The 25,908-nt window shown below is 48.1% G+C and overlaps 1 protein-coding gene and 1 non-coding gene across 2 annotated transcripts; both read right to left on the reverse strand.

The window, feature by feature from the left end:
- Positions 1 to 5,499: 5,499 nt before the first annotated feature.
- On the reverse strand, positions 5,500 to 25,600 carry NPHS1 (NPHS1 adhesion molecule, nephrin). The gene is made up of 29 exons (XM_043892180.1): positions 25,108 to 25,600; positions 24,785 to 25,000; positions 24,586 to 24,708; positions 24,289 to 24,417; positions 23,708 to 23,789; positions 23,223 to 23,326; positions 22,907 to 23,034; positions 22,648 to 22,819; positions 22,303 to 22,460; positions 21,895 to 22,039; positions 21,668 to 21,792; positions 19,941 to 20,127; positions 19,588 to 19,717; positions 19,276 to 19,448; positions 18,684 to 18,824; positions 18,447 to 18,587; positions 17,831 to 17,952; positions 16,464 to 16,635; positions 16,212 to 16,368; positions 15,965 to 16,116; positions 14,194 to 14,305; positions 13,929 to 14,110; positions 12,111 to 12,167; positions 9,761 to 9,880; positions 9,597 to 9,621; positions 9,415 to 9,490; positions 9,166 to 9,259; positions 8,948 to 9,063; positions 5,500 to 6,536 (listed from the first exon to the last, which is right to left on the reverse strand). The coding sequence occupies exons 1-29, from the start codon at positions 25,163 to 25,165 to the stop codon at positions 6,405 to 6,407; spliced, it is 3,729 nt and encodes a 1,242-aa protein (XP_043748115.1). The 5' UTR covers positions 25,166 to 25,600; the 3' UTR covers positions 5,500 to 6,404.
- LOC122692934 lies at positions 6,889 to 6,991 on the reverse strand. The gene has a single exon (XR_006340746.1). It is a non-coding gene; the product is annotated as a U6 spliceosomal RNA (small nuclear RNA).
- Positions 25,601 to 25,908: the final 308 nt, after the last annotated feature.

The raw sequence follows: 25,908 nt of genomic DNA on the forward strand, positions 1-25,908 counted from the left end.
TGATGCACGGGTTTAGTTGCTCCACAGCAAGTAGGATCTTGTCGGACCAGGGACCGAACTCGTGTCCCCTGCATAGGCAGGGGGATTCTTAACCACTGGATTCCTAGGGAAGTCCCTAGAGAAGATATTTTTTTATTTCTCAGTTGGCAGGTCTTACTCCCCACCCCCCCACCCCCGCCCCGCTTGCTTATTCTTAAGGAGATAGGACCAAACAGCAGATGAGTTGCTTTCATTTGTGGATCTCAAAGGTTAATGGTGATAGAAGGAGATTATTGAACCGAGAAATAATTTGCTCCTTTCTCAAATTAGGCATAGGTGAGCCACACTTACGTTGAACTAGTGATGTGTGTGGCTGTCTTCTATTTCTTATTTTGGAAATAGGAGGCATTTCCTATTAGCAGGAGGAATAAAACCCACTCTCTGACTTCTGACATTGTGTTAACCGATCAGGAGAACTTAGTTCTTCACCCAGGGTAGAGATGTGGGGGGTGCACTGAGGTGTGGTGATGAGATTATCAGTCTGATGTTGATATTTACCCAAGATTTGCCCCAAGATGGGGCAATCCAGAACTAGGGGTGAATTCTTTAGGGTTATTGAGCAAGAGGGATGAGAAATGGAAAGTCTCATCTGTAGTTAACCTTGACGTCTGTCCTAAGAGAGAAGCTTCCAGTAGCCTTGGAGGAGCTTAAGTGAAGCTCCCAGATGGTCATTCGGTGGGTGATGGTCCTTCAAGGTGAGAGTGAAAGAAGCCTTAATGTTAGCTCAGAGGCGGGGCAGAGTTCTAAGTGGGAGACCAGTCCTCAGAGTCCTCTCATTGGCTCTGACTGGGCCACCTGGTGAACCCTAAGCCAATCACTGGGCTTGGAAAATTAGACACTCTGGTTGGCCAGTTCTGAGAGGTATGCCTATTGGTGGAGCTCCAGGGGGGGCTTGGCACAAAACATGTCCGAAGTAGGGGACCTAGGCACTGATGCTTCCCAAGAGAAGACTGCATATCACCCGGAAAAGGGTGAATAAACCCTGGATGACAGAACAACTGAGCTCATGAGTGACTCTGATGGTTCTGGGAGAGAATACATAAACTTAGAAAAGAGATTGGCACGTGGAAACAGCTCATAAATGCTGTTCATCTGTCGTTGTTTCAACTGTTCAGTGGCTTCCTGTCTCCCAGAGGATAAACTACAATCCTTCATAATATATCTTTGCCCATCTCACCAACCTCAACTCCTACCACTGCCTGTTATTCTCCAGCCTCAATTTTAGGAAGATCCCTTCCCACGCTGTGTTCTTGGGGTCCTCTACGTCTCGATGCCTTATACAGCTACTTCGCCTTTAATATTGGGGCTCAGTGACCACACCATGCAGAGGACACTCTCTGACACAGACACCCTGAACTCCAGATCCCAATACACAACCAATCTTCTGGTATATTGATTCTTCTCAAACGGGCTGGTACTGCCCCCTGGTGGGAGTTCCGGGAAATTGCCCAAACGTTCTTGGTTGCCGCATTATGGAGGCTGAGCCCATACCGTAGGCTGAGCCCGGAAGAATTAATGCTTTCAAAATTAATGCTTTCGAATTGTGGTGTTGGAGAAGACTCTTGAGAGGACCTTGGACAGCAAGGAGATCAGTCCGTCCCAAAGGAAATCAACCCTGAATATTCATTGGAAGGACTGATGCTGAAGCTGAAGCTGCAATAATTTGGCCACGTGATGTGAAGAACTAACTCATTGGAAAAGGCTCTGATGCTGAGAAACATTGAGGGCAGGAGGAGAAGGGAGCGACAGAGGATTAGATAGTTGTATGGCATCATTGACTCAATGGACATGAGTCTGAGCAAGTTCCAGGAGATGATGAAGGACAGGGAAGCCTGGCATGCTGAAGTTCATGGGGTTGCAAGGAGTCGGACGCGACTTATCCACTGAACAACAGACATTCAGAGGCCAGGGTCAAGGCAGCCTGAACACTGCGTCTGCATCCTCAACAACTTGAAAAGATCTTTAAAAGCATTCATATGGGTACAAAGAAAAGTTTATAATTATCTAAAAATGATATAACACAAATACACATGCATGCATATTTGGGGGATGGTTTAAAGTATACTTTTTTCTGAAATGAAACTGTATCATAAATAGAATGACAAATATAATTTAGTGTTTGTTCAGAATGGTACCAGGAGTTGTTCAGCATATCAGAAAAATCATAATACCATCTATGAGATATACTTTAATTTAATGTTATATAATACAGAGAAAGAAATATGCATATAATCACAAGTATTCAGTGTGATAAATTTCAGAAAGTGACAACACCTTTGTAACTAGCACTCATGTCAAGGAACAACATTATCAGTCCCCTAGAAACCCTCCTTGGGTCCCTTTCAAGTTACTATTTCCCTCTCTCCCAAAGGAAACCACCTTTGCCATAAATCAGTTTTGACTTTTTAACTTTAAAGAGTTAAATCATACGGTGTATTCTCTTTTGAGTCTTTTGGATTCAATATTGTGTTTGTGAGATTCAACCATGTTGTCAGTCAGTAGTTCATTTATCTTCATCGTCATAGTAACTGTTGGATGAATATACAGTTTCATTGGGCTTCCCTGGTGGCTCAACAGTAAGGAGTCCGCCTACCAAAGAAGGAGACGTGGGTTTGATCCCTGGGTCAGGAAGATGGCCTGGAAAAGAAGATGGCAATCCACTCCAGTATTCTTGCCTGGAGAATCCCATGGACAGAGGAGTGTGATGAGCTACAGTCCATGGGGTCAGTCAGACATGACTTAGCAACTGAGCATGCATGCATGGGTATGTGTGTGTTCAGAATTAGTAGATACAGCCAGTTTGGCAAAATGGTTGTATTGATTTACCCTTCCATGAGCACATGCTTTTTCCTGACCATTTTTGTTGAGTTTTGTTTTTCTTTTTTCTTCCTGTCCTCAGGCACACAGAATGAATTAACCACTCTCCTTGGTTCATGATGCAATCTGATCCATGCAAATTCCCTTCTCTGATAATAAGAAATCAACTGTCATAAATATATTGATTTTCTTTTATGAATCCCTCTGTATTTAACTGATTTCCCACTGTTACTGCCTCCCTTGTCCCAGGTACTAGCCCTTTGCATTACCCCAGGGCTCTAAGACCCTGCACTAGGCAGTCCTCTCATTGTGCTTGGGTTCTGACACCTTATCTCGGGGGGTGTCGTGGCTCTCCACCCAGCACACACATGTGCATGCACACACACACACTCGTGTAGTCTTTGAGATTGCTTTAGCCTACAAAATACCATTAGGACTGAAAGCTCTTATTTTTTTCTCTTAGTTTATTTTTTAAAATACATATTTATTTATTTGGCTGCCCTGGCTGTTAGTTATGGCACCTGGGATCCCCAGTTTTCCTTATGGCACATGAGATTTTCTTTTTTTTTTTTTCAGTTAAGGCATGTGGGATCTAGTTCCCTGACCAGGGATTCAACCCTGGCCCCCTGCATTGGGAGCACAGAGTCTTAACCACTGGACCACCAGGGAAATCTTTCTTTTATTTTATCTTTAATCCTTCCTTTTCATAGTTTTATCGTCTTTTTTATTCATAATCCTAATGACTTTCTTTTCTATGTAGTCAGATTTGTATATTTTGTTAGTTTAAAAGACCATACTTCTGGATTTTTAAACAAGAATCTGCATTTTTCCTTTAATTTATTTGATTTAATTTTCTTATTCCTTCTTCTTTCTTTGGGTTTATTCTATGGTTCATTTATTAGTTTCTTAAGATAGTCACCTCATAACTTTGGAGCTTTCCCCTTTTCTGGTACACGTATTTAAGGGTATAAATTTTTCCCCAAAATTCTGCTTTTGATGCCTCTCACAAGTTCTGATAGGTAGTATTTTCATTTTCTTCCAGTACCAGATAGTCTTCATTTCCCCATGATTTCCTTTTCTTAACCTAACTTGAGCCCATCCAATTTGGTTTGTACGGAATGTGGAATAAAAGCACCACATTTCAGAGTCAGGCAAGCGTGTGGTGCTCTAGAACTGGGGCAGCCAGTCTCTGGACAAGCAGTAATTATGGACAAAGGGGGAAGCTAGGTATCTATAAGGAGAGAATGAGGGGAATTTGCTGAGGGATGCAGACAAGAGATGATGAGATCGAGGGAAGATAAAAAGAACTGGTTAGATCTGCACAACACATGAGACGCAGTGGTACTTCCTATTCTTTGCCTCTATGACTTTGTCATAAACCTTTACTTTGTACTTTTAAAAATCTTAGGTGTACTTTTACATTTTAGAAGTCCTTATTGAATTCATTGCAATATTGTTTCTGTTTTCTGTTTTGGTTTTTTGACCACACTGCATGTGGGGTCTTAGTTCCCCAACTAGGGATAGAATCCGCAATACCTGAATTGGAAGGTGAAGTCTTAACCATTGGACCACCTGGGAAATCCCTGCAATGCAATTTTTAATCTTAACTTAAAATAAAATAAAATCCTAACTTTCATTTTGATGTAATATTAGGTCTACAGAGAAGTTCTAAGATGGATACAAAGAATTTCAATACATTTCACCCTCATTTCCCAAACATCAACATCAAACCCCATACCCCACTCAAAGGACTCAAACATACCTTTTGCACACCAGGGCTCAAAAAACTACAGGGACTGAGACAGAACTGTGTTTGAGTGTCTCTCTGTGGGGTACGGGTCAGCAGTGGACGGCCACAGGGACAGGGGCTCTGGGTGCAGCAGACCTGGGTATGGCATAAGCCCTCTTGAAGGAGGTTGCCATTAACCCTGCCAGAACTTACACAGGACTGGGGAAACAGACTCTCGGAGGGCACAAACAGAACCTTGTGCGCACCAGGACCCAGGAGAAAGGAGCAGCGACCCCACAAGAGACTGACCCAGACATGCCCGTGAGTGTCCAGGAGTCTCCAGAGGAGGCGTGGGTCGGCGGTGGCCTGAGGCAGGGTTGGGGGCATTCAGTGTAGCAGTGCCTGCATGGGACCTTGTAAAGGAGGTCCCCATCATCTTCATTACCTCCACCAGAGTTTGGCCCCAGGTAAATAACAGGGAGGGAACACAGCTCCACCCATCAATAGAAAATTGGATTAAAGATTTACTGAGCATGGCCCCCGCCCATCAGAACAAGGCCCAGTTTCCCCCTCAGTCAGTCTCTCCCATCAGGAAGCTTCCATACGCCTCTTATCCTTCTCCATCAGAGGACAGACAGACTGAAAACCACAATCACAGAAAACTAACCAGTCTAATCACATGGACCACAGCCTTGTCTAACTCAATGAGACTATGAGCCACCCAAGACAGACGGGTCATCGTGGAGACTTCTGACAAAATGTGGTCCACTGGAGAAGGGAATTGTAAACCACTTCAGTATTTTTGCCTTGAGAACCCCATGAACAGTATGAACAGGCTTTATTATAGTGCCTTTTAAAAAGTATTTATTTATTTGACTGCACCAGGTCTGGGACGTAAGGTTTTCTATCTTCACTGCAGCATGTGGGATCTTTAATTGTGGCCTTGTGGAGTCTCGTTCCATGACCAGGGATTGAACCCAGGCCCCCTGCATTGGGAGCACAGAGTCTTAGCCACCGAACCACCAGGAAAGACCCTATGGTGCCTGTTTTTAAGGTCACCTTTGTTGAGGTAAATTTATGTACCATAAAATACACCCACCTTAAGCATAGAGTTCAGTGAGTTTTGACCACCACAGTCATCATATAGAACATTTCTATCACCCCCTCAAAAGTTTTCTCATACTGTTTTGTAGTCAGTTCCTTCTCATGGCCCCAGGCAACCACTAATTGCTCTGTCACTGTAGATTAGCTTTGCCTGTTCTAGAATTTCTATGAGCAAAACCATACAGTATGAACTCTTTTGAGTACAGCTTTTTAAATAAAGTCTGTTTATTTTCTATAGAGTCTATTTATGTATATGTGTGTGTCATAGTTTATACATTGTGTTGTAGATAACTATGGAAAAGCGTAAAACAAGTAGGATATAATAATGGCTCATAAATTCCACTTATTAGCTATTTCAGATTTAGTTGAACTCAAAATGAACTGAGTTTTTAGTATGTCTTTTCCCACTTCTAAAATTTTTACTTTAAAAAGCATAAAGACACTCAGAGTAGCTTTTCATTATTGAGATGTCTTTTACAATTCCCTGTGTCCCTATAGAGAACTCTAAAACCAAGCCTAGGAGGAGCCTTGTTGATACTTGGACCAGCTTGAACCATCTGTCACTTACACACACCCCTCCACCTCTCCTCCTGAAAAAGTCCAGTCCCTTTGTGTCCAATAGAGCTCACTTAACAAGCTCAGCCTAGCCCGGAATAAAAAGGACAATGGGCATATTGTGTCTTGCAGGTGTAGGAAAAGGGTGTTGAGGACATTCTCACACCAGATGTCCCCTCAGCTCAAAGGGTATAGCATCAGGTTCCATAGGGTCCAGATCTCCTGCCACCTGATCATAGATTCCTCTTGCATCCTCATATCTGTCCTCAGGCCAGCGGAAATCACAGGAATCCTGACAAGCAAAGATGGAGTTAGAACCATAGAGAGATGCTATGGGTGAGTCATGATTGCAGCTCTGGGGGATACACCTTCCTGCTCTACTTCACAGGAAAGAAAAATGTTTTAGCTTCTACTTATAAAGGCAATTCCAACATATGCAAAGAGGATAGTGATTATAATAAACCCCTGTGAACCCATCACCTAATTTCAACAGTATCAACCTTTGGTCAATCTTGATTTATCTTTATCTCTATCTTCTCATCCCTTGCCCCCACTACCTGGAATTCTTTTAAAGCAAATCCAAGATAACTCATGATTTCATGTCAAAAAGCAATTTAAATGTCAGACATGTGAAACTTTTCTTTTTGAATATGGAACGCATCACAGATTTGCATGTCATCCTCACACAGGGCCCATGCTAATCTTCTCTGTGTCATTCCAGGTTTAGTACATGTGCTGCTGAAGCAAGTATGTGAAACTTTTAATTAGCCCACGATATCATCCTAAAGGAAATCAACACTAAACATTCACTGGAAGGACTGATGCGGGGGCTGAAGCTCCAGTACATTGGCTACCTGATGTGAGGAGCCAACTCAGTGGAAAAGACCCTGATGCTGGGAAATATTGAAAGCAAGAGGAGAAGAGAGAGACAGAGGATGAGATGGTTGAATGGCATCATCAACTCAATGGACAGGAGTTTGAGCAAACTCCGGGAGATGGTGAAGGACAGGGAAGCCTGGCATGCTGCGGTCCATGGGGTCTCAAAGAGTCAGACACAACTTAGCAACAGAACAACAACACCAGTTATGGGAATTGTGGCATGTGAGTCTTGATCCTGTTGGTCTTATGAATATCCAAAACACGGTCTCATCAAAATAGAAGACATAAAAGACCGTGTAGGGTGGTCCTTACTGAGGATGTGCTTTGCCTTAGATTTGGGAGAAAATAGTTGTTTTTAATCAGCAAACTTTAGAGCAAGGGGCCAAATATGGCTCGTTGCATGTTTTTGTATTGCCCAAGAATATTTTTTACATGTTTTAATTGCTGAGAAATATTTGTTAAAAAAGAGTGATACTTGTGACATGTGAGAACTATATGAAATTCAAATTTCAGTGTACAAAAATAAAAGTTTTATTGGAAGTTAGTCGTAATTATTTATGTATTCTCTATGGCTATTTTTACGGCAGAGTTGAGTAGTTTTTAGGAAGACACTATCTCCTGCAAAGCCCAAAATATTTACTATCTAGCCCTTTACAGAAAAAGTGTGCAGCTCTATCTGTGCTTTTAGAGGGCGTATGTGTTCAGCACCATGGACAGCATCGCGCGATTTCCACAGTGGTGGGGAGGACGGTGCCCCGTTGGGAACAAAGTTACAGAGGGAAGTCTTTGGCCCACAGGTGCCAGAGCATTAGTCAAGGCCACACAGAAAGTCAAGAGCCAGTAGGTGGGGCTTAGTTGGTGGTCAAGGTGCCTGTTTGTGGTTTGTGCCTGCCCAGCCACCATCTTCACTTCCCTCTGGGTTCTGCATCTCTCTTCCACTCTCAGTTCAGGGCATTGAGTGGGGCTGGCCTCTAATCCCAGATGCCATGCGTAGACACTGCCCCAGATTTGTCCAATTAGTATATATTCTATCTCCTGCTTCAGTGAACAAGCAACATTCAGCAACAACTATGTGAACCAAGCTAAACCACTAAGTGTCTGAGATGGGGCTTTGGAGTGATTGGATAACAGGCATTCTCCTTCTCTGAAGGTTGATAATCTAATAGGATAGAAACCTGGATTTGCTAGGGATTGTCTTAAGAGAGGAAATTCTGGGTGGGCCTGAAGACAATTCTATCCCTTGACTTTTCCATTGAGTGGGTCAAAAAAGTATTTCTCTCTATCTCTCTGCTGTAACCAGTATAGTGGAGATGGCTAATTATCCAACCAAATACACACCTTCCTTCTTCCACAGTAACAGAATCTTAGTAGGGCACAGAGCTGCCAAGCAGACTGCATTTCTCAGCCTCCTTTGCAGTTAAGGTGTGGCCATGTCCATATTCTCACCAGTGGAATAAGAGCAGTATGTACATTTCTGGGCCTGAACTATAAGTGAGGGTCATGCCTCTATCATGCTCTCTTTTTCCCTTTCCCACAAGCTGAAACCCCCAGTGAACTGGCCCATCCATGTAAACTTGTTCAACTCACTAGAGGATAGCAGAGGAACACAATGGAAAGAACATGGGTTGCAGAATAACCATGTGCAGCACGGCCACTCCCCTCTGACTGCTACGTGAGAAAGAAATAGACTGTCTTGTTTTGGCCACTGGATTATGGCCAGGCCTCTTTGCTACAGCAGCTAGCGTACCTGAACTAATACAGGCAGTAGGAGGGGGATCTCTGGCACTAACTAGGAAATATTTCTGTGGATATAAATCTCCTCACCATCTGTACTTCATCATAGAGGGGTCCCCAGGCCCGAGATGGAGCATACACTCTTTCCACCTCATCATACAGGTGCCCAGGAAATGCCATATTCTCCTCCTCAAGAGCCCTGAGACCTGGAATTGGAGTGGGTGGGGTAGTGATGATCAAACAGTTAGATCCAGATGTCAGGAGTATCAAAGGTGGGGAGGGGATGTTCCACTGTGCGCACCACTCACCTCGGGGATAAGACACCTCCTCCATCATGGGGGGCAGCTGGGGGCTGAAGTCTCTCATGGAGTGGTAATATGGTTCTACATCTGTTGTGCTAACCTGTCCACACACACCCCCAAATAAAAACAAATTAAGTGTTTTCCATCCTCTGACTCCATCATCCCTGGAAAGCACAATGATTAACCCAAAGCTAATGGTGGGGTTTTAGTCACAGTCAATTCCGTCAGTGGGATGTCCGGACCACCCCCACTTACCGTGGAGCTGCGAGTGTCCCGATCTCCAGTCCACTGGCTCTCCTCGTATTCATTCCTGACTCGGTCCTCCTCCGACCTTCCAGGATGGTGGCATGGGGAGGCAGTTGGGCATTGACCCTCTGACAACTGTCACCCTCAAACCTCCTCCCGAGTCTTCCTTACAGACAAATATCCCCACTTACCCTGTCTCTGTCTTCTCTGAAATGCCTGAGGGAAGTAGGGGAAAAGGGGTCAGAGATACACCCCTTGAGCCCACTTGGCCCTGGGAGACCTTCAGTATGCAGCAAACCCAGAGTTCCTATCACCCTTGGACTTCTGTCCCAGCAGGAGAAGGGTCTCTTCTCACCTTCAGCAAGACGCTTCAGTCTCCGCTGCCAGAGGAATCCCCCGACACAGGAGGCATTAGAAAGCAGCAAAAGACCTCCAACAGCAAGCAGCACAGGCAGCAAGGGCATCTCTGAGGGTCCTATGGGGTGGAAGTTACCCCTTAATGAGCCCAAACAATTGGTTTCAGACTTCAATTGTGGTTCTCTGAAAAAGCCTGTCCCTGACCAAGCAAAGCCCTCCTCCTAGGTCAGGGAAGCAGATGGGCAGGGGTTTCTATGTCCACTCCTTTTTTTTTTTTTCTTTAATTTTCTTGGCTGCACCACAGGGCACGTGGGATCATAGTTCCCTGACCAGGGATTGAACCTACACCCCTTGCATTGGAAGCACAGTCTTAACCACTGGACCACTGTGAAGACCACATGTTCACTCCTTTTGCCACCCCAGAGCAGGTGGCTCCTTTCTCAAATCAAGCCATTAGCAGTGCATCCTACCTTTGTCCAAGCCCCGTGTACGGACTCAAGCAGGAACTTCAGGTCCTTAGCTGGGCATTCAAGATCTTCTGTTATCTGGCCTCTTCCCACATCTTCACTCTTGCCCACCAAATATTGACCCTCCAGCCACACAAAACTAACCACTGGCTGTTTGCAGAATCATTGAGGCAAACCCACACATCTAAGCCTTTGAATAGAGTAGAGTGTCTGTCTTTAAATGTCCTTTCATCTCAAGCAAGCTTCTATTCTTCTTTCAAACTTCATCTCAAATGACTTCCTCTTTGCACAAACTTCCATCTCAGACAACATCAGAATCCTCTGCTATATCCCCGAGGACAAGACTAAGTCCCTCTCAGCAGCCATCTGCTCAGCACTCATTTCCCCACCTCCTGCTAACAGGACTCATTTTCCTTTGCCAGTCATTACTCTCTGCTCTCAGTCTGGTTGGCTCCACAGGACTCCATGGAGGACACATGGCCTGACTAGGCCGTTAAGAGTTCCCATCCCCATTCCCATGGTGATCAGTTCAAAGACTGGCATTTGACCCAAGGTAGATTTTTGGCAGAACACCTAGGACATGCTTTGGTTAGTTACTAAGAAGTGAAATAAAAGTGGAAGGTGTGGGAGGACTTCTTTGTCTTCTTAAGAGAAAAATCTGAGAAAGAAGTCATCAGAGTTGAAGTAAAGTTGAGAGAGTGAGAAACTAATCCTTGGTGAACATTTTGAGTACCTGAATCCAGCCACAATTGGAGTTTCAATTTCATGAGCCAAGCCATTCTTTTTATTGTCAACAACAACTGAATTTCTGTCATTTACAACCTTCTCAGACTCTAAAGGGGATTGATTATTTGCAAAATGATCATGATTGTCTCACTATATGCATAGTCTAAGGGCTTTCCTGGTGGGTCAGATGGTGAAGAATCTGCCTGCAATACAAGAGACCTGGGTTCAATCCCTGGGTCAGGAAGATCCCCTGGAGAAGGGAATGGTTACCTACTCCAATATTCTTGCCTGGAGAATCCCATGGACAAAGGAGCCTGACGACGTACTGTCCATGGGGGTCACCAATAGTTGGACATAACTGAGCAACTAACATGCATAGTCTTAAGACTTCCCCCTACACTAACTCTGAGTTGAGCCATGCCACTTGCTTCAGCCAATAAGACACAATGAGAAGCTCAAAGGGAAATCCCTTATGGTCCAGTGGCTAAGACTCCACACTTGAAATGCAGAGGGTGTGGGTTCAATCCCTGACAGAGGAGCTAAGATCCCACATGCCTCATGGCCTGGCCCCAAATTTTTTTAATAATTAATATTTTAAAATTAAAATAAAAAAATAATCTGAAGCTTGAAAAGTGCCTATAAATTGGCACTTGTGCTCTCTTGCTGCTTTTAGGACTCCAGTGACCACCTCCATGTGAACAAGCCAAGGAGACACATTTGACCCCGTGATCTCCAATGTCCCAACTACGAGTCAGATTGCCAGACAAGTGAGGAGAGGCTATCCTAGATCAACAGGTTCCAGCAGAGCTGCCAGCTGACCATAGCCCAGAGCAGAACTGTTCAGCCACTCATAGAATCATGAGAAATCATGTTTGTTGCCATAAGTGCCCATGTTTGGGATAGTTTGTTATGCAGCAAAAGCCAACTGACACAGGCTCTGCATAGGGAAGACAGAAATTTTATCACATCCAGGTAAATTAGGAAAAAAGAAAATTTATCACACTCAAGTAAGAGGAAGAGCTAAGGATATGAGTGAGGGCCTATGGGGTAGACTTAAGTTTTAAGGGACTATAGTCATAAGGCAGAAGAGGTGGGGTTAGAGACCAGAAAGTTGTTTTCAAGAGGGAGAGGGCTATTTGGGGACTGAAGACTTACCTGCAGGTTGCTCTGTGGGTAGCTGGTAGTCAGGTTCTCGAGAAGGTTGGTCTAGACCTGGGAGGTGGAGATAGAGAATGAAAATTAACATAAACAAACTGAGATAAGCCTTAAATATTTCTACGTCTCTTATTAAGCTTTGCAACCCAGTTTTGAGACATATAGGAACTAATTTCTGACTTTAGGAATATTTCAAAGAGAACTGGAAATTGCCGATTATAATGATGATACTATTAATAGCCATTCTAAAGCTAATACTAATAACAAAATAATAATAATATATTGTTGATGAGTGCTTTATGGTGTGGAAGCCTCCTTTAACCTGAATTGTCAATTTGGGGGATTAATTTTTAAAAACGCAGGGTTCTCTGGATGTCTTAATATAGGTATAAGCTTTAGAGCAAGGGAGGTGAATATAGTACTATTTTATGCTTTAGTGCTTAAAGGGAAAACTGGGACAGTGAAAGAGGAGGCAACATTGTAGGGATGGGAAAGAGTCCTTACTTCCATGAGGAAAAAGTCTGCCCTATCAGAAAGGAAAAGGGGAAAAAAAGCAGGAGGAGAAGGGGACGACAGAGGTTGAGATGGTTGGATGGCATCACCGACTTGATGGGCATGAGTTTGAGCAAGCTCCAGGAGTTGGTAATAGATGGGGAAGCCTGGTGTGCTGCTGTCCATGGGGTCGCAAAGAGTCAGACATGACTGAGCGACTGAACTGAACTGATCAGAAGGGAAAAGATAGAAAAAGGGAATTTTTATGGGGCAAAGTAAACAAAAAGTGAGCGGGGGGCATTTCTTTAAATTAGCGTCTACATAGCACTAGCTTTGTACAGGGCCCTGTTCTAACAGCTTTAGATATATTAATGTATCTATTTCTTACAATTGTCTAAGATAGACCTGACTTTCAGAAACTGAGGTACAGAGACTGGACACACACTTTATCTTTACAGACTGAGGCCCAGAGATTATGCTGAGTCTTCAGTAACTTGCCTGAGGTCTCACATCTAGGAAGTTGCAGAGCTGGGACTTGAACCCACATTTGTCAGAACCAGGCTCTGTGTGACTGGCCACTGCACCATAGTAGTCTACCAGAGTCCAGATGTTCTCATTCATATTCAAGGAATTTATCCATGTCATCGAAGTTGCTGAATTTATTAACATATAGTTGTTTGTAATATTTCCTAATTTCCCCTTAATGTCTGTAGGATCAGTAGTAATGTTCCCTTTTTCATTCCCTATATTGGTTAAGAGTGGTGTCTTCTCTCTTTTTTGTCTTGATTAGCTCTATAAACAGTGATCTTTTCAAAGAATTAGCTTTTGATTTCATTATTTTCTTCTATTGTTTTTCAATTTTCTAGTTCATTAATTTCTGTTCTTTATTATTTCCTTCCTTTTGTCTACTTTTGGTTTAATTTGCCCTTCTTTTTCTAGTCTTTTTAGGATGGAAACTTAGTCAATTTGAAGACTTAAAAAATCTGAGAACCTAATGCTATAAATTTCTTGCTAAGCACTGCTTTAGCCGCACCTCACAATTTTCATTTGTTTTCATTTTCATTCAATTCAAATTCTCTTCAAATTTCCCTTGTGTCGCTAATCACATTTAGACAGTATAGTCTAGTGGCAAAAACTAGTCTCCAGAGTTCATCTGCCTGAGTTTAAATTTCATATGTAGCTCCTTCTACCTGTGTGAGCTTTGACAAGTTGATTAACCTCTCTGGACCTCAGTTTCTCCATCAGCAAAAAGGGTATAACAGTATCGACTCCACCCTATAAGTCTCTGAGTAATTCTGCAGACTGTGCAAGAATGTCCCTTCCCACCTGGGGTGGTGATCGAGATCTGGGACCCTTTGTCAGCTAGTCCGCTGTCACCCAGGGCATTGCTGGCCAGCAACCAGATCCTGTATCGAGTAGAAGGCTGCAGCCCAGTCAGTGTGAAGGTGGTGGCCTGGGGTGGTAGGACATCCATGTAGAGGAACCCTGGAGTCCCCAGAGCCTCATACCTGCATCAAAGGGAGGGCAGTCATTCAGGCACGTACCCCAGCCCTATTGACTACAACCATTTCTTTTCATGATAGAGACCTACCTGATTTGGAACCTCTGTGGCAAGCCCCCATCAAAGCCAGGCTTCCACTCCAGCCCCACTGAATATGGGGTCATGCTCATGGCCTTCAGTCCTGATGGCGGATCAGGGCGGCCTTTGAGGTAAGAGATGGGGGACATAGAGGATTCAGAAGGATTGTGGAAGATTCCTTCCAGATTCTTGCTAAGAATGATTTCAAATATACAGTTGAGTCTCATTATTCATGGTGGTTATGTTCTCTAAAGTCACTGGGAACATTCAATTAGAAAATAACAAGCCATTGCTTCCAAGGGAAATGCAGGCTTAGACTCCCATGAGCCTCCAGTCACATTTTCATCAGTCAATTAATGCATGATATTCTGTTATGCAGAGAAGGAAATGGCAACCCACTCCAGTGTTCTTGCCTGGAGAATCCCAGGGACGGGGGAGCCTGGTGGGCTGCTGGCTATGGGGTCACACAGAGTCGGACACAACTGAAGCGACTTAGCAGCAGCAGCAGCAGCATTCTATTATGCATGTTTCTGCTTAAAGACATCTTATTTAATATACCTTGTTGATTCATCAACATCAAATCAATTGCTGGAACTCAACACCTGTATGAAGCTTACCAAACACAAGTATTTTCTCCAAATGGTACATCTCAGCCTTCCTGAGTTTAGGAACACCAGACAGCACTTTAGTGCTGTGGTTGAGGGCCATTTTATATAGCAAAACAATTAACAAAAAGCACAAAGGTGCAAAAAAATGAGAGCTGTAAGAAGGCAGAGTGTCTCCTTGTTCCACCTCTGCTGAGAATGTACTCATTGGGTGACTCAAATTTTTCATCCCCTATTTACAGTCCCCTGAATGTCTGAAGCAGAATGAGTATTGATTTGGGAGTTATGAATAAACTCTAACAAGTAGGCAAAACTGCAAATACAGACTCCGCCAATGATGACGATTGACTGTATGACACATGTTTCTTGTAGTGGACTTTTGTGTCTATCTCATATCCATTCCCCTCATTTCTTCTGGTTACAGAACACTGAATACCCATTGGAGAGTCACTTGCCCACATTCTCAGGCCACGTGCATCTGATGGAAGTGACTCCACTCCTTGTAGGATGGACACATGACTGGGTCTGACCAACAAGAACAACAACCAGGTTGTCTTCCTTTCACCACCTGATTGGTTCAGGAATGGGCTAGGAGTCAAGGGGAGCCAGTGGAATGTTAATTCTAGTACTTTCATACCACTCTTAGGAAGCCTTACAAGATAGCCAACACAGAGAAAAGGAGTCCAGAGAGATGGAGAGTTCTTGAAAACAGCTGAACCTAGATCCAGTGACTCCTGAAAATCTACTTTTCAGTTGCATTGCATTTAGTCACTCAGTCATGGCCAACTCTTTGTGACCCCGTGGACTGTAGCATGCCAGGCTATTCTGTCCATGGGGTTCTCCAGGCAAGAATACTGGAGTGGGTTGTCATTTCCTTCTCCAGGCGATCTTCCCAGACCAGGGATCGAATCTGTGTCTCCTGCACAGGCAGGTGGGTTCTTTACCACTGAGCCACCAGGCTTGGGGCAATAAGAAACCCCTTCCATTTTTTCCTTTGTTGTCAGTTTCCCTAAAAATCCAGTCTCCATTGGGACTTTTGGAGCAGGCAAAAACTCCATCTTCATTCATAAACACTTCTCAGGTTTCAGAAATACTGTCATTCTGGGACCAACCAGAGACTAGGGGATTGACTTAGGGGATTACCCTCCCAGCAGCCTCCCAGCCTTCTCCCACCATACTGATGCTGACGAGTTGAATGTTGGTGTGGTCTGAGCCGAGGGGGTTGGTGGCTATGCATGTGAAGAGGGCATAGTCCTGGGCTGCAGACACGTTGGCAATGGTCAGAAGGCTGCTGTGGACACCAGCCTGGTGGTACGTGTGCTCTGTGTACCTGGAGAGGAGATGCAGCAGGGACTCAGGGAGGGTGACTGAGGCTGGGGGATCAAAGTTAGGGCTGGAGTGCTACCTGGTTCAGCCTGGGCTCACCTTGGATCCTGGAGATCCAGAGGGACCCCGTTTTTGGTCCAAGTGAAGATGATGTTGGGGACACCTCGGGCACGACAGTGAAGGGTGGCAGAACTAGTGCTGTCCCCAGCTGCAGCCACTTTTGTTAGGGGAGCAGGATGCTCCACGTGGGGGGCAACTAGAGGGGTTGGAGGTCAACATGAGGTGTATGGAAGGACATGATATGTGGACTTAGCGGCAGGCCTTGAAGTTAGGGCTTTGGATGTTACTCACATCTGACAACAAGACGGACCAGCCCTCGGGCTGGAGGTGCCACCCCATTGTCCACAATGCATTGGTAAGCACCAGCCTGGGTCAGCTTGGCATGGTGAATACGAAGACGCCCTGTGGATCCCTTTGATATCTTCTCCATGTCATCCAGACTCTGGTCCTCCCCTTCTTCTCCCTAGAGGTCCAAGACTTGGGAGATTGTCCCCAGGTCCAGCCCCAGTTCCATTAGCCTTCAAACTGGGTCCCCATCTGTAGCCTCTATCTCCCAGCCACAATCACCCTTCCTAGCAAAGAAATAATTTCCCTGTCATTCCACCCTATCATTCATTTATTTATCCAACCATTCATGCATGGATCCATCCGTTCAGCCACCAATCCAGTCAACTACTCACCCATCCATTTACTCAACCATTCTTGCTTGGAACCTTCTATCCACCCATCCATCAATGTATTTAACCATCCACCTATCTGTCAATTCATTCATTTATCCATACATCCATCAATCTTCCCTTCCATTCATTCATCCATTCACCCATTCATTCATCCAACGCTTTGCTTCCCTCTACCCATCCATTCACCCTTCTATCTACTTATCCAGTCCATCTATTCACTCAGACACATGCACATCAATACATCCATGCATCTGTTCATCAATTCATCTAGCTACCTATTTATCCATCTCTCCATTGGCCTGCGCACCCACCCATCCATCCATCCATTTATCCATTTTCCTTCCATAGACATCTTTTCCACCGATAGTGTATCTACCCATCCATCTACTCTCTAACCTAATCAATCTACTCATTTCTCTCATTCAATCATCTGCCTAATTTATTGATCCATTTATCCACTCATTCACTTGCTCATTTGTCTGTAGCCTCTATCTCCCAGCCACAATCACCCTTCCTAGCAAAGAAAAAATTTCCCTGTTATTCCACCCAATCTTTCATTTATTTATCCAACCATTCATGCATGAATCCATCCATTCAGCCACCAATCCAGTCAACTACTCATCCATCCATTTACTCAACCATTCTTGCTTGGAACCTTCTGTCCACCCATCCATCAATGTACTGTTCTTCCATCCACTTCCATCTGTTCTTCCATCCACTCATTCATCTATCTACTAACTCATCCACCCACCACGTATCCATCCATATATCCACCCATGTACCCCTCACCCACCTGGTTATCTATTCACTTATCCACCTACCCATCTACCATTCAACAGTTAGTTGTTGGAGCATGTCCTGACAACTACAAAGTTATATAGAGTCATAAAGATGTGACCCCCTCCTCCCGAGGAGCTTACAGTCAAGAAATCACACCTCCCAGCCCACACCTCTATTTATCAAAGGTTAGATCCTCACCAGCCTCTCCCAGTTGAACATTCCAGGAAGGATGGGATTGGCATCCACAGTGCAGACTATGTCCACAGAATTCCCAATATTCACCTCAGTAGGGTCTTGGAGAGCTCGGATGGTGGGAGCATCTAGGGAAGGCAGGAGCTTGGGGAAGGCATTTGGACCCAGACAGGCCATGGTGGAAGAGGGCCCCAGGTGGGAGTGGTGTCTCAGAAGTGCCCAGGAAAGTTATGAATGTGATCAAGTCTGCCTTTAGAATAAAGTTCTCGGTGTTAGTGAGGTTGTCCCCACCGTCTACTATGCCACTGTAGTGACAAGAGGAGGTCCGATGGACTTCCAGAATTGTGTGGAGTGGGCCTGGCTTCCTGACCGGAATAGGTGGGCAGAAATTCTACAAAGGGTCTCTCTAATGGGCACGTTTCCCAAAGTGGGCGTGGCTCCGTCACGGAAGGCTCTCCCAGAATGGGGAGGTTTCCAGAATGGGGAGGTTTCCAGAATGGGTATATCCCTTGGGTGGGCGGAGCTTCCACAACGAGGAAACGCAACAGCGGGCAAGAGTCCCTGGGTGGGCGGGGCTTCCGTGATGGGCGGGGCTCCCAGAGCTCCTTAGTTGGGGTCTCACATTGTACATCCAGTCTCACGAGAGCTTCCGCCGTGCCCTCCGAGTTCTGACAGTGCAACTGGTAGAGGCCATCGTCAGCGCGGGTCACATTCCATAGCTGCAGCGCTCCACCAGACAGGATACGATGCCGAGGGCCGCCAGCTGGGGGAAGTAAAGGTGAGGAGCTTGCTAAATCCGCCCTCAACCCCTCCGGGAGTCCTAGAGACCTGCGCTCCTCTCCATGCCCCCTCCGTGCACCTGGGCTGAGTCGGTAGCCGCGGAAGGTCCAGTTGAAGGCCTCTGGGGCGGGGTTGGCAGACACCGAGACAGGCAGCAGTGCCTCGCCCTGCTCCACCGCGGTCACCACAAGCACCTGCTCCCCCAGGAACTCTGGAGGGTCTGCGGATGAGGAGGGCCCGCGGGGAGTCAAGATTGTTAAGGTTCGGGCCCGGGGGTGGATTTGAGATCAGGTGCAGGTAGAAAGGGTTAAAGTCGAGGTCTCGCCGGGATTTTAAGCTTGTGCACAAGGGAGCAATTACGTTCAGAGCTGAGATGTGGGGTTAGGTTCAGAGAGACCAGAGTCAGACTGAAGGATGGAAACAGGGTTCGGGATGCGGGTCAAGGTCAGGGGTTAGGATACAGGACAAAAAAAGAAGACGGGGGATGGGCAGGATAAGAATCGGTGCGGGGTCGAGTGTCAGGATAAAGAGCAGGAAAGTTTCTGAAGTTAAGAATGGAAGTCAAAGACAGTATCCAGATATTGTATTATATTGTATTGTATATTGTAACCCAAGTATTGTAATATAGGGTCAGATAGGAATCAAGAGGGATGCCAGGCTTGCGCACATACACAGCACGTTGAGGCGGTAGAAGGCGCTCACGGTTTCCCGCAGCTCGCTGCTGTGGGCGCTGCAGGTCACGCGGTGGCCGTGGTCGCGGGATGAGAGTCTCAGAAGGACGCTCCTAGCGGCGGCGGAACCTTTGAATGGAGCCCGGCGGGGCTGGGCGGCCACACCTTCCAGCCTGCGGACCGGGCGGGGAGCGGGACCAGAGCCAGAGTCTGGGTACTGGGTGCCGGGTACCGGGCAAGTCGGGCGGGGGCAGGTTTCTGACTAAAGAAGTGCGATCAGAACCGGGGAGGGACGGGATTTCTCTCACTCACCTCTCCCCCTCCTTGTCCCACGACAAGTTGACTGGAGGGTTGCTGCTAACGCTGACGCACGTCAAGTTTAAGGCATCCCCGGGGCGTAGCGTCGACGCGTTGGCCAGGATCGTCACATTAGTCGGGGGGACTTCGGGAACCGGTGGGAGAAGCGAGGCTCAGAGGTGAACAGGAGACCGGCCGGCTTCCGCCGGGCAGGGACCCAGGCCCCGCCCAGCCGCGAGCGCTTCCCTGGCTCTTCGGCATCCACCCCTCTTCCAGCTGCCCCCACCCACGCTCCACCAGGAAGGCTTCCGCTCAGTTCCCCGCCACAGCCAAGTCCTCCCTCCCAGCCCGGCAGCGCGCCCCCTCACACTGCACCACGAGCTGCGTGGACGCGCTGAGCTGGCCGGCTTTGCACGTGAACTTGGCCTGGTTGTCCGACGGACCAGTGATCAGCACCAGCTCTCGGGAGAAGATGCTCCCCGACTTCTCCACACTTCCCAGCTGCACCCGCCGTGGTTCCTGGGGCGGCCGCGGTTCGGTCACGGTGCGCGAGTCCTAAGGGCCGAGACTGACTGGGGGACCACGGGGAGCTCTGCCTTCCCGCCCCCCCGCACCCCCCCCCCCCCGAGACGTCTCTATTATGTGGGCTGCCGCCAGCCCAGATAAATAAAGCCGTTGTGTGATGAGGAAAAGGCGCCCCCTTCGGCGAGCATCGGCTAAGGCAGAGGAATCGGGACTAGAATTGAGCAGATCCCACCCGGCATCTCTCCCGCCTACTGGGCCCCTGGAGCCCCGAGATTTTGCAGTCTGAACCCGCCTCCAGTCCCACGCTTCACCCCCAACTCCCGCCCCGCTTCTCTGCTCTCTGGAGGCCTGCCCTCGGCCGACCCTCAACCCCACTCCTCGAAATTCATTCCAGCTATATTTACCAAACCTCCTACACAGGGAAACTCCCTTGGAATTCCCAAACCTTTCCCAGAATTCCTTCAATTTTGCCTCTCCTTAACTCTTTTTCTTAAAATCCCCACCTTCCTCAACGATTTCTTTTAATCTTTTCCTTAATTCCATTCCCTGGTCACAGATTTCTGAATCCCCCAATGGCCTCTTATTATCCTAGTCCTTTACTAGAATCCTTTGTGCTGCCCCAATTCTTGGCATTTCCCCATCCAATTAAATGAGAGTCCCTTGGACAGAGATCAAACCAGTCAATCTTAACGGAAATCAACCTTGAATGTTCAGTGGAAGGACTGATGCTGAAGCTGAAGCTCCATAACTTTGGCCACCTGATGCAAAGAGCCAGCTCATTGGAAAAGACCCTGATAATGGGAAAGATTGAGGGCAGGGGGAGAAGGGGGTGACAAAGGATGAAGTGGTTGGATGGCATCACTGACTCAATGGACATGAGTTTTCACAAACTCTGGGAGATAATGAAGGACAGGGAAGCCTGGTGTGCTGCAGTCCATGGAATTGCAGAGTCAGACACAACTGAGCGACTGAACAACAACAAAATGAAATTGAATTTCATTCCTAGAATTCCTACTCTTTCCCCCAGAATTTCCACTAGATTCCTAGTTTCCCACGATTCTCCAAGAATTCAGTCAGAATTCTTAAATTTTAATGGAATTTAATTTTTTTACTCCCAATCCCAAGAATTCAACTTAATATTAGTGATTTTTCAAATGTTCTGTAGAATTACTAGTCTTTCCCCCCTAATTTCTAGCCTTTACCCACTGTTGTCTTTGTTTCTGAAATTCTTAGTCTTTCCCTAAAATTCTAGCCATTTTACCTGAATCCCAAGGTTTCACCAGAATTTCCTTTAATTTTAATGAAATTTATTGCCTTTTCTCTAAATTTCTCATTCCTGATCCAGAATTCTTTAATTCTAGAATTCTCACTGTTTTCCCAGAATTTCCTCAGTTTTCCTAAAATTGCATTTAATTCTCATGGCGTTTGTCTTTTCAATTCCCTGCGGAAACTCAAAATCTCCAGTATTTTTCAAGAAACTCAGGTTTCCCTAGACTCTGGAGGAGAGAAGGAGCTTCATCTTTCCCCCATGTTCCTGGCCACCCCACAACACTTCTTGCTGGGCACCAACCTTGTACCAGGTGAGGGAAGGGTCTGGGTTGCCTCCAATGGCCAGACACACCAGCCTCACCCGGTTCCCAGCCCGGAGGCGCTGCCCCTCTGGGGGGCCCTCAATCCACAGCTTCTGGGCAGGATCTGTGGGGAAAGCCAGGTAGAGTGACTTTCCTCTCTGGGCTGGGGCCTGAGGTTGAGGGTCTCGAAGGCTTGGGGTACCCCCGGGCAAGGGTGGAGGCTCACATTTCACATTTAAGGTGAGCGACTTCTTGAAGGTCTCTTTGGTGAAGGCCTCGCTAAAGGCCTCACACGTGAGGGTCAGACCGTTGTCCTCCCGTCGCGCCAGGAATGTCAGGTTAGACATGGAGATGTGACCACCATGCAGGCCCTAGCAGGGATTGGGCCTCAGATTTGGGGGACTAGGGCACCCCCATCCATGATACCAATGACCTGGGTCCAGCCCAGGTCACAACAGGGACCCATGAATCATCTCCACCGACTCATCTGTTAGACCCAGGGGGCCCCAGATTCCAGTCCAGACTCCCCAGGGATCAAGGCATCCCAGATGCCAGACCCCTCCTCTCCCAGATCCGGAAGATGTGCCCTCAGCTCCCTCTACCCTCGGACCCAGGAGCCTGACCCCCGCCTCACGTCCATGACCGTCTCCTCGCTGGGCTGCAGCTGCCGCCAGCCCAGCCACCATCGCAGGAGGACCCGCGGGCGACTGGACTTGGTGATGCAGGAGAGTGTCACGTTCTTGTTCTCAGACTGGGACGCAGATCCCAAGATAGTAATGGCGCTGGGGGGAACTGCAGGGATGAACGGAGGAGAGACCCTAAGCTGGGCTGGACGGCTCACAGATCAGCCCAGACAGACAGGAGACTGGGGACAGATGATGAGGGCTTTAGCATCCGACCGGCATGGTTTGGGGGCACAAACAGATGGTTCCCTGGGGCACAGACTGACGACAGATGGGCAGCTGGCACCGGGACTCACAGGTGACCTGCAGCGTGACCCCGCGTTCCTGAATCCCTGAAGATACGCTGTTGTAGGCCTCGCAGCTGAGCCTCGCCCCGTGGTCTTCCGGCCTCACAATCATCACTAAGAGGCTGCGGGCCACCGCCTGAGCATGTTCTGTGCCCCACGCTGTGGACACGGGCTGGCCATTCTGCAGACACGGACAGGCCTGGGCCAGCTCAGGGCCAGCACCTGGCCCCCACCCTTCCCCCCACCTCCATGCCACCCCTGCCCTCACCTTCAGCCACTGCAGTGTGGCTAGTGGATTCCCCCCTCGGGCGGTGCACGACAGCTCCAAGCTTTGCCCTGCCCGCACCTGCCCCTCATCCAGGCCTGGCCATTCGATGACGGGGGGCCCTGGGGGGACTGGGGAGCAATGGTCACTCAGTGGGCCTGGGGAGTCCATCCATTCTTTCCAAGCCCCACAACCTGCCTCTGAACCCCTATGGTTCCCCCTCGAGAACCTGAGCTTTCCATAATCCCTGTGCTCCCCGGGCCCCCCATTTCCTGTTCCCCATCCCTAGTGCCAACAGCCGACTCAGTTCTCCACTTACACAGAATATTCATGGTGAATGAAGCCTTGATAGGGGTATCCAAAGCTGGGCTGGATCCCTCACAGACCAGTAACTGCCCATTATCTGAGCTCTGGGGTGTCACCCTAGGGTGGGAAGTTGGGGTTCTTAAGTCAGTTATTATCTGAAATTTGGGGAGTCAAGGTACAGAGGTGGGGATCCCAGGTCCCCGCATCTAGTTTAAGTATCTATGGTGATTTCCTTTAGGATCTAGAGCTCCGTGGAAGAGAGCTGGGGATCAGCAGTGAGAATGGAGGTCCCAGAGGCCCACACCTGGCCAAAACCTTTGTACTTGATACTCTGGAACTAAAGTTCCCACGAAGAAGGTTTAGAGCATCCAGGTGGGGAATTGGGTCCCAGATTTACCTACCAGACCCAAGTTCCCATGCATGAATCCCTGGGATATGGGGTTTTCATGGAGAAACTTGGGGGATCAGGCTGAGCGGGGGGCATCCCAGTTTCCATACCTGGCTGTGGCCTCCGTGGTGAAGAGTTTCTGCTGGGACCCCTCATTCACATTAGCAGAGATACCAGATATTGTTTGTCCACCTTGGGGTTAACAAGAAGGCTAGAGGAGAGGCAGGTTTTCCCCAGGGTAGATCCTGGAGACCTGGCCTGAAAGCCTTCAGGATGGATATACAGCCCCCTCCCTCCTGGTTCTGGAGGAGAAACACCAGCTTCATTCCCTCTGCACATTCTGGCTTCCTTGAATCCTGGAGGCCCCAGGACTGGGTCCTGGGCCTCTCCTGTCCCCTCCCCTCCTTTCCAGGTTGTATTACCCACCCGCAGCTTCTCGTGTCTGCCCCCAAAAGACACACATATCTCTGTCCGGAGCCTCAGCCTCTTTCCTGAGTCCTGGTCCAGCAATTATGCAAAATTCTCAGTGCCTTGCCCTGGATGTCCCCTCCCACTCACCGGGTCCCACACCAGCCTCAGCATCTCCCCACGTCTGCTCCTGCATCCCATCTCAGGAGGGCCCTGGGCAGAGATACACCCCCTTCCCATTCCAGGGGCTTCACGCTGCCCCCACCAGTTCACCCACACTCACTCAAGAGAAAGGTGATGTCAGGTGCTGGCTTGGCATCCCCAGACACACAGCTGACCGTGTACTCCTGCCCAGCTACCCATGTGACCGTGCTCCCTGCCTCAGGGGTCAACTGAAGCACCTTGGGGGGCACTGGTGAGAAAGGGTCTGGGGTGAGCTGGAATCACCCAGAGGGATATGAGGATTTGGGCTTTGAGTCTGAGGAAGGGGAGCGGGGTTGGGGGCTTGGACTCCCCCACTCTGGAGATGGCGAGGGCGGAAGTCCAGACTCATGGGTCCTGGGGGGTCTCTCATTCATACCCAGGATGGAGAGGATCACTCTGGGAGACACGAGCTCAGGGCCTGTTTCTGAGCGGCCGACCTGGCACTCATACTCTGCATCGTCGCTGAGGTCACACGCTTCAATATGCAGGTGAAATTCACCTGCGGGTAGGACCCAAGGTCAGGGCTGAGGTCAGCCTCGGCTGGTAGCTCAGGATCTCAGGGTCTGGTCCCTTACCTTTAGCAGGATCTCCCTCCAGGCGATACCGTGGGAAACTGGGGATCCTAGGATCGGGGCCGAGGAGCAGCCCGTCCTTGGCCCATTGTACCGCACTGCCAGGGGCGCGGACCCCACACTGCAGCTCGGCAACAGCCCCCTCCACCACCGTCAAGTTTTCTGGCAGAGCCCAGAAGCCTCGGGGGGCTGAGGCCGGGATCGGCACCTGGGTCAGGCCTGGGGACACAGAGATATCAGTAGGAGAGGGCAGAGAGTCTGTCTGGAGAAGGGGCCATGGGAATGAGGGCCACCTGGCTCTGGTCACGGCCCAGGATCCCACTCACCTGTCGTCAGAAGCCCCAGGAGCAGCAGTGCATCCTTGATGCGGATCCTCAGAGCCATCCCAGGTCCTCTGTCTTTGGTGTCCACGGTGTCCACGCCCACCTCCTGCGTCTGCCTGCCTTTCTCTGGGTCCCTCTTTATGTCTGCCCTTTACTTTTCTCTTTGTTTCTCTTTTTCTATTTGTCTCCTTCTTTTTCTCTTTCTCTATTTCTCTCTTTCTGCCCTAGGTCCCCTTCTGCTCTCCCTCCTGTATTCTATCTCACGCTCCTTCCTGCTCTAAGGTTCTCTTTCTCTCTGTCTCTATCTCCTTCCCCAAAGTCAGTCTCTGTTTCTCTTTTTTCTCTCACGCCACTCCCACCCCTGGTCTCCACTCACAGCCCCTCAGGGAGGACTCACCACTGAACCCGGCAGGCCCCGTGAGCCCAGGAGAGCAATGATGCAGTCAGTGGCAGAACTGGGCCCGTTCTCAGTCGATCTCGTCCTTACACTGCTCATCCTCACCTCCCCCTAGGCACACTCTTGAATCTCCAGCTTCAGGCCTCTGCTGGAGGGCTCCTCCCAGCAGAGCTGGAGCAAGAAATCCCCTGTCAGCACATGCCAGGCACATTCCTCGGTCCCTCCCCAGCCCCCATGACCCCAGGGGCCTGTCTTGGCCAGGGGTAAATGGGAGCAGGTCAGACCCAGGAGGTCCCAACACAGCATAGGGAGCAGAGAGCTGGGCCCGGCCTGGGGCTAAGACTCCCCTACTTTTCCTACCCTGGTACCTGAACTTCAAGTCCCTTCCTTCCTTTCTTTTTTTTTTT

The sequence above is a fragment of the Cervus elaphus genome, chromosome 4, assembly GCF_910594005.1.
Source record: "Cervus elaphus chromosome 4, mCerEla1.1, whole genome shotgun sequence".
Lineage (NCBI taxonomy): Eukaryota > Metazoa > Chordata > Mammalia > Artiodactyla > Cervidae > Cervus > Cervus elaphus.